General features: G+C 32.4%; 1 protein-coding gene across 1 annotated transcript; it reads left to right on the top strand.

Moving 5' to 3' along the window:
- Positions 1–6,261: 6,261 nt before the first annotated feature.
- On the top strand, positions 6,262–6,582 carry GGTG_01727 (hypothetical protein; the record flags this gene model as incomplete). The annotated part of the gene is made up of 1 exon (XM_009219497.1): positions 6,262–6,582. A coding segment is annotated over one exon (321 nt), but the record flags the coding sequence as incomplete, so codon positions are not given.
- Between the last annotated feature and the right edge of the window lie 2,388 nt (positions 6,583–8,970).

Below are 8,970 nucleotides of genomic sequence, written 5' to 3'. Positions count from 1 at the left end.
CAACGACGTACGGCCGCAAAGAAAAAAAAAAAAAAAAAAAAAAAAAAAGGAAAAGCAAATAACGCAATAACTTTAACAACGCCATTTTTTATTACGGCTTAGCAATAGCGTTTAACGTTTTTAAACCGGAAATTAAAAACGTTGCTTTTAAAGCAAGCTTAATAAATAAAAGCTAGCAAGCCTTTTTAATACGTATTTGTTTAATTAACAAACGGCGATTAAAAAAAATAATTTTAATTATTGCCCAATTTACGAAATAATTGCAATTGCCGTAACGAAAATATCGAAGCGCAATAACTTTTAAAAAAATAAGCGGTTGCATTAAAACGAATTACAATAAATTCCAAAATTTTAGCGAAAGCTTAATACGCACCCGCATAAAAAAAAATTTAAACAATTTGCTTTTAAAAAAATTAACAAGTTATTAAAAAAAAATTTAAAAAAAATTCCGAAAAATTTATTTAATAATAAAGCTATTAATATTGCTTGGGTATTTATTTACAAATTTAACGAAAACGGTTACGTTACGAATTATAAATTTCGCGCGGTAATTAAAAGTAATTAATAACTTAACGGTTTGGAAAAAATTTACGCTATTACGCTTGCAGCTAAAAGCTTTAAAATTATAATGGCAATTATAATTTATTTCGATTTCGAAACGCATTAAATTAACGTTAACAAAGCTTTTTTTTACGCAAAAATTAGCAATAACCATATACCCGTTTACGTAAAATTCCTTTTTAGGTATTACCGAAAAAGGTTCGTAACCCGGTTTAAAAAAGCTTTGTACGGGTTACGAAATTTACCGAAATTGTAATACTTAGCCTTTAAAAAAACCCTTAAAAATTAAAGCTTACCCTGTTAACGGAAAAGCCTTGTTTATTTATAAGCATAAAACGTAAAATTTTCTTTTTTTTGTACGTTAATAACATAATTATCCTTAACCGTGCTACGCATTTAAAAATGGCAGCGAAAATGTTAAACGGTTTTAAAAAAAAATACAAAATAAAAAAAACCCATTTAAAATTTTCCTTAAAATCCAAATCGTAAAGGACAAAAAAGTACAAATAATAACTTTGCATTATAACTTTTACGTCGATAAAATCGTTAATACTTTTAACTTTGGGAATAAAAGCGTAAAGCGTTTCTTTTTACCCAGCCAAACGTTTAAAAAAAATTCGGGAGTAACGATACCCGCCGAAATTTTGGCCGTGCAAAAAAAAGTTGGGTTTATACTTTATACGGCCATTACCATCCGCCCAAATATCGCTTTTGCAAGCGCAAAACTTTCCAAATACCTTACAAACCTAAGTAAAAAGCATTTAAAAGCGGCAAACCATACCCTTTTGTATTTAAAAAAGTTAAAATTTTATTGCATCCAGCTAAAAAACGTTCCAAAGTTTAACCATTTGCTTTTTGCTTTAAACGCTTTTTTCGCTAACGATAAAAAAACGAAAAAATTGTTTAAAAAATACGTTATATTTTTATTTAAAAAGCCCCTAGCGTAAAAAGCAAAAAAACAAGCTACCATTACAATGTTTACTATAAAAGCAAAGCTTTTAGCGCTTATAAAGTTCGGAAAAAAAATTATCGCTATACAAAAGCTTTTCCGAAATTTGCGCTTAAAAATTAATACTTTTTAAAAGCTTTGCTATAACAATATACAAACGATCCAATTAGTAATTAAAAAGGGCACCCGCATTAATACGGCTTTAAAGCACGTAAATATTATAAACATATAATTACGCTAAAAGTACCAAAAAAAAACGTTTAACGTAATGTATTTTAAAACCGCTTTTATGCTAGCAAACGGGCTTACCAAAAACTTCCCGCTTTACAAATTTAAAACATTTAAAGCTGCTTTAAAATTGTACGATTCCTTTAAAAACGGGTTGGCAAGCTTAATACGCAGCCAAAAACTTTAAAACAAATATTAAAAGCGTGTAACGTTTGCATAAAAGCATAACGCAAATTTTTTTTTTTATTAATAAGCATAAAGCATGCCGGTTTTAAACAACAAAACGGCATTTAATTATAACGCGTGTAACTTTTAAAAGCGTTGCACCTTTTTTTTGTTCATTTTTTTTTTCCATTTTAGCTTTAGCCCTTACCTATTATTTAATGGATAAAAGCATTTCCATAAAAGGAATAACCCCAAATTATTGCGGCTTTAATGCTACTTTTTTAACCTTTTTCGTTATTATTACCATTTTTTTTTTGGGGTTGGGCTACGAAAAGCAGGATTATTTTAACGGAAAGCCTTTTTATTCCTTTTTTTGGCTTTATCCTTTTGCTTGCTGCCCGGTTTCGGGTAAGGTTCGAAAAAATAACTTACCACTTTTTTAAACTTTTTAATTTTAAAGCGAAAGTTACCTAAAAGCTTTTTTTGGAATAAAGCAATTGCAATACGCAATTAAGGCAAAAAAAGAAAGGGGTTGCAATAATAATTACTTTAAGCACATTAAATATACCGTAAAGTACGACCATTTCGAAAGGAACGCGCTATGGGCTTATTATTGCAAAAGCCCCGAAACTTTGTTAAGGAATTTTTAATGCACCCATCGCATAAAACCGCGCAAAAAATGGTATTATCGGGAAAGCCAATTAAAACGTTTCCGTTAAAAAAAAATTAACGGTTTCGTTAAAAAGAAAGGCCAAATAGCATTTTTTTTAAGGATTAAAACGGAAAAAAAGGGGTGGTTAGCATAAAACCCGCGAAAACGGCTAAAAACGAATTAATTTAGCTATTTACCCTCGTTTTTTTATTTGCTTTGCGTTTCCGGGTATCGGGGGAAACGACGGGCTTATCGTTATTATCGTTATTTTTTTAAATAAACCGATTAACGAATTTATCGAAATTAAAATTAATTTTAATCGTTTAACAAATAAGCTAATCGGGCCCAAAGCTTTTATTTAATTTAATTAAAGCTTAAAAAGTACCGGTTGGGTTGGGTTAAGGATTAAAACGAAGGGTGCGAAAAATAACAAAAATAACCAAAAATTTAAAAACGGTTACGGCAATATTAATTGGGGTTTAAATTAAAAAACGGCGCAAAGCTTCCATTCGTTTAGCATAACGAACCCAATTAATTTTAACCCGCTTAGCGCTTTCGGCAAACGCACGCGCTTTTATCGCTTTAATTGTTTGAGCGTTATTTTAAACCTTTTTGCGGGCAGTTTATTGCTTTCGCGCGTTTTTTATATCCCGTTGCTTATCCTTTTTCGCGGGGGATTTATTTTTTTTTACTTATCCTTTTTGGTTTGTTAGGTTTTTTCCTTTTTTTAAATAATGCTTTTTCCGTTTGCTTAATTTTAATTATTAAAATAGCCATAACCGCTTGCAAATCCGCATTATATAAGCACAAAACGAAATTAACAAAAAAGCAATAAATTGGTAAAAAAGCAAAAAGCTACAATTTATTTTTTTAGGCTTAAACCCGGTTAAATTTTTCGCGTTTAACGCGCTTTTAAACGGTTGCACGCGTTGCTTTATTACCGGCAATACCCATTTTTTAGCCAATTTGTTAGCACCGCATAACGTTTTTAAAACATTACGCCGCCGCGTAAAGCATTTACGATTGCTTGCTTTTATTTTTGCAAAAATTTTTGTATTAACAAAAATTTAAACGATAAAAACGAAAGCGTAAGGATTTACGAATTGGTAAAAAAATGGTAATAAAAAGGAAAAAAAAAAGGCCGGAACGAAATAAAAAAAAAAAGGTTTTAATTGTTACGCTTACTTTTTTCCGGTAATGGCTAAAGCATTTATTTCGTTACTTTTTATAATTAAAGCATTTGTTTCGTTGCTTTTAGCAACGGGGAACGCTTGCTTTGTTACTTTTCGAAATTAATGCGCTTTTACGGTTACCCTTTAAAAGCGGGAAACGCTTGCTTTATTACTTTTTAAAGCTAATGCGCTTTTATAATTAACCTTTAAAAGCGCGGTAAGCTTTTAAATCCTACGCTATTAATATAGCAACTAATTTCCCTTTGTTTTATTTACAAACAACCTAAAAGGCTCGCTTAAGGAGTGTATTACAAAGTAAATAGTATATATTGTTATAAAAAAGCTTTAAGCATAAATATTAAATGCTTAAAGCATTGGAAAAGCGGTTCCTTTGCTTGGAAGCGTATAACGCTTCCAAGCGTTAAAAAGGAAGCTTAATAAGCAAGGAGGACAGGGAATTACGTATATATAAAGGGCAAAGGCCCTTACGGGACCCTGCACTTCAAATCCTTTTTTCCTTAAAGCATATTAACCGGAATAGCCTTACACCGTGCCTATCCCTTTTACTTGCAACATTTTTTAATCCCGTAATTCGATGCGTTGGTTTCGATTTTAAACGGTTTATCGGGGTTCGGAATAACCAATATTGGTTTCCGTAAAATAGCGCTTTTAAATTGCTCGAAAGCAATTTGTTTTCGTGCTTTTTAATGGAATTAAATATTGTTTTTGGTAAAATTTGTAAATGGCGTAGCGTTGCCATTAAACTTTTGCATAAACCGTTAATAAAAGTTAAAAAACCCTAAAAACGCCCGTACTTTTCGTACGTTAGTAAGCGCTGGCTAATTGGCTATTTCCTATACTTTGGCTAGGTTTATTTTAACCTTTTTTAGCGTAATAACAAACCCAAAAAAACCATTTCCTGGGCGTGCCATACGCATTTGTCCGGGTTAATTAAAAACTTTCCGTTTTGTAATTTTTGCAACATTTGGTGCATATATTGCTTGTATTTTTCCAACGTTTTTAAATATATTAAAATATCGTTTAAATACGTTAAAACGAAAATGTCGAAATGCTTTCGAAATACGTGGTTAATTATTTGTTGGAAAGTAGTTAACGCGTTGGTAAGTTCGAAGGTTATAACTAATAATTCGTACACGCCAAACCGTATTTGGAAAGCGGTTATCCATTTTTATCCTTTTTTAATTCGAAGCAATTTATATGCTTTTTAAAGGTTTAAAGCCGTAAAATACCTGGCTTTGTATTAAGAGCACGGGCGAAACCGCCCGGCAAAAAGCGGGGAGCGTTAAATGCACGGGCAAAACCGCCCGGTAAAAAAGGAAAAAGGGGGCGCTAACAGCCAGCCGGGCACGAACCCCCCGGGAACATGCCGGCAAATTACCGGTATCGCGGCCAAAGCATAATGGCGAAATTAAAAAATAGGGTAAAGCTTAAATTGTACGAAAGCGCTTAAAGCGCGGAAAATTTAAAAAATTAACCCCAAATGCCCAAAAGGGTACGAAAAAAAGGAAAGTTAAAAAAGGAACAATTTTTATAAACGATAGCACTTTTAGTAAAAAATTTACGAAAGCTTAACAAAAAAAACACCGTATTCGGCCCGTAACCCGGTAACCACCCGCTTTTGCACCGATTAACCCTTAATATATTATTCCTTTTTTTACACCTTTTTTATTTAAGGAATAAGCCCGGGTAATTACCGGAAAAGATTAAGCAAATTTAAAAAAAGCATTTGCGATTTCGCACCGCCCATAATAACGTTTAACGTTACGTCGAGCACGTTGGAAAAGGCCGTTAAACTACCGGAACAAAATATTAAAAAAACCCCGCAAATTTTTAACGATTTCGAAAACCTTTTCGTAAAAAAATTGCAAAAAATAAATAACGCGCTAAAAGCCCAAAACAAACGCGCCCGCTTAATTTAAAAAATCCAAAACAAAAGGTTAAAATATGCGCATAAAGGCTTAAACGAAAATAAAAAAAATATTTTTAAACGACGAAAAGGTTTTACGTAAAATAAAATTATTTTTAAGCTTTTTATATTTAAAAAATCGGCAATTTGGCAAAATATCGCCCATTATATTAACAATTACAAATTTATTTTCGAAAACGAAAAGGAACGTTACGGTAAGGACCTTATAAAAGTTTAAATAGCCTTTAGCATTTTTAACCATTGTTAACGGGCACAATAAACAAAATATAAATAAATGCATTATTTAAATACCGGGGTATTGCTTATTTAGGCCGATTTTTTGCGGTAATTTTAAATAAAATCGAAAAACCCCAATTTGCGGATATAGCTAGCAATTAAAAAGTTTGCGGGGGATATCGCTATTAAACAAAAAAATTACAAATCGTTCGAAACGTTCCGGATTTGTTAGGATTTGGTAAAAAACGACCTTTCCAAATTAGCACCCGAATGGATAAAAACGATATTGCTTTTTAACCGGTTCCGCCCCGAAATTTAAAAACGGGTAATATTTAAAAGCCTTTTTTATACCATAAAAAAATTGCAAGCCAAAGCTTTTAAAATAAAAATAATATCGGAACCGTATAAAAGGACCCCGGGGGATATAAATGTTTTAGCCTTTAAAAAGCCGGTTATTTGCTTTAAGTACGGGCAGTTAAATTATATTGCTATAGCATGCAAAATACGAACGGACAATTCGAAAACCTTATTGGCTTTAGCGACCATACAAAAAGCGAAGGGGAAAAGGCCCGAAGTACGGTGTTACGGGTATAAAGAGCTGGGCTATATCCGGCCGGCGTGCTTTAAAAAAAGCAAAATATCGCTATCCAATTCGATACCGTTGTTTGGCCGTTTAAGCACCGGGGCTTAAAAGTGCGCCCTAGCGGTTAAAACGCGCTGGGAAATCGAAATGTATTTACGAATTAACGGTTGCCGGGTAAAATTAAAAGCGCTAGTTAACAATAAAAACGACGTTAACTTATTGCACAACCGTTTTTTAGTAAAAACAAAAAAGATACCGGTGCCAAATGGGGGCCATTTGGCGTGGTTTAATACCAAAAAACGCATGCTTACGCTAAGGGTAAAAAAATACAAAATTTGGGTAACGGATAGTTAGGGAATAACCCGAAAGTTAATGGTATTTTACGTAATGGTGCCCCGGGCCGGGTATAACATTACGTTGGGCATGCTTTGGTTTTAACAAAAAAACATTAAAATCCGGTTTAAAAATATAAAATGGAAATTTCCGGTAACCATTAAAAAGGTTAAAATAATTTCGTTGGAAATAGCTAAAAAATTAATCCAATTGGGATAAGCGATAGCCGTATTAACGGTTGCACGCCCGGAAACCCCGAAAAACCCCGGGAAAAGGCTAAAAGCTTTCCCGGAATAAATTAAAAGGATAATTGCAAAATATGCGCAATTTTATAAATTAAACCTTTTGCTAAAATATATAAGCTAAAATTACGCGATTAAATTAAAAAAAAGAACGATGCCGTTTTACGGAAGCATTTATCCTTTATTCGAAAAAAAATTAAAAACCTTTTAAAGGTATTTCGACGAAGTTATAGCGAAGGGTTGGATTTGGCATTTAATTAACCCCGCCGGCGCCGGGATTTTATTCGTTTTAAAAAAGGACGGGAAATTCCGCTTTTGTATCGATTATTAAGGTTTTAATAAGGTTACCAAAAAAAACCGGTTGGCATTTCCGTTAATTTACGAAATATTCGACCGGGTATTTAAAAGCTAGTATTTTACCAAATTGGATTTAAAGAACGTTTATTACAAAATACGGATCCGATAAAAAAACGAATGGAAAATTGCTTTTCGCTGCAAGTATGGACATTACGAATATTTAGTAATACTTTTCGATTTGGCCAACGCCTTAATAACGTTTTAAAGCTTTATTAATATAACGTTTGGGAAATTAATTAATAATAATTGCATTGTATATTTAAATAATATCCTTATTTTTTCGAAAACATAAAAAAAGCACCGCAAAGCAGTAAAAACGGTATTGAAACGATTCGAACGGTTTAAACTTTACGTTAACCCGGCCAAATGCAAATTTAAAACGGATAATATCGATTTTTTAGGGTTTAGGATAACCAAATTTAGGGTTAAAATCTTGCCGGACAAAGTTATTGCAATTTTAAAGTAAAGGATACCGGAAAGCGTTAAAAATATCCAGGTATTCCTGGGCTTTACGGGGTATTATTGGAAATTTGTAAAAGGTTACGCAAAAATTATTGTACTTTTAACGGACCTTTTTAGCAAAAATACCGTATTTTATTTAAAAAATGTTGCAAAAAAGGCTTTTTGCAAATTAAAGCTGCTATTTACGAAAATTCCGGTATTAATGCATTTCGACCTTTCGAAATTGTTGTGCGTACGGACCGACGCTTTGGTTTTTGCGATAAAGGCGGTGCTGCTACAATTGCAAAACGGCCGGTAGCACCCGGTAGCTTATATATTAAAAAAGCTACGATAAAAAAAATTGCGCTATGCGATTTTTAATTTAAAATTGTTAACGATCGTAAAAGCTTTCGAAAAATAGCGGCATTATTTGGTTTATTTATAAAAAATTGTTAAAATAATTACTAACCATTTAAATTATACCCATATTTTAATAAAAAAAAAGTAATAAAGCGCTAAATAAAATGGTTTAAAAATTTAGCAAAGTACGATTTTACGATTAAATGGAAGCCAGGATACCGAAACCCCGCGAATAATTTGTTAAAACGTTTTTAAAACGTACCCGTAAACGGGGAAATTAACAAAGCAAAAAAAGAATTTCGAAGCGATTTGCTAGCCAAATTCCAAAAAGCAACTTACGTAAGGACGATTACCATTAAAAAGGATATTAAAACGATATTAAAGCGCATTTTTAAAGTACAAGCAAAAAACGATTTCGTTTAAAACGGTATTTAAAAAAATAAGCCCAACGTTTGGAAAATTAGCAACGGTTTGTTTAAGCACAAAAAAAAAATTTGGGTTTTAAATTTAGCACCGTTTAAACGAACAATGCTTTGGGAATAATACAATAGCCCAACGGGGGGTTACAAAAGCATAGCCAAAATTTTAAAAAAGTTTAAACAATAATTTAAATAGCCGGGTATGGCTAAAAACGTACGCAAATACGTACGGACGTATTAAATATGCCAATAAACGAAATTAAAAATACAAGCACTTTACGGGCTGCTAGCATTTTTGCCCGTACCAAACCGCCCGGGACAAAAGCTATCGATGGATTTTATTA

The sequence above is a fragment of the Gaeumannomyces tritici genome (assembly GCF_000145635.1).
Source record: "Gaeumannomyces tritici R3-111a-1 unplaced genomic scaffold supercont2.1, whole genome shotgun sequence".
NCBI classification, from domain to species: domain Eukaryota; kingdom Fungi; phylum Ascomycota; class Sordariomycetes; order Magnaporthales; family Magnaporthaceae; genus Gaeumannomyces; species Gaeumannomyces tritici.
Note: the sequence above shows the minus strand (reverse complement) of the source record. Positions and strands in the feature narration are given on the sequence as shown.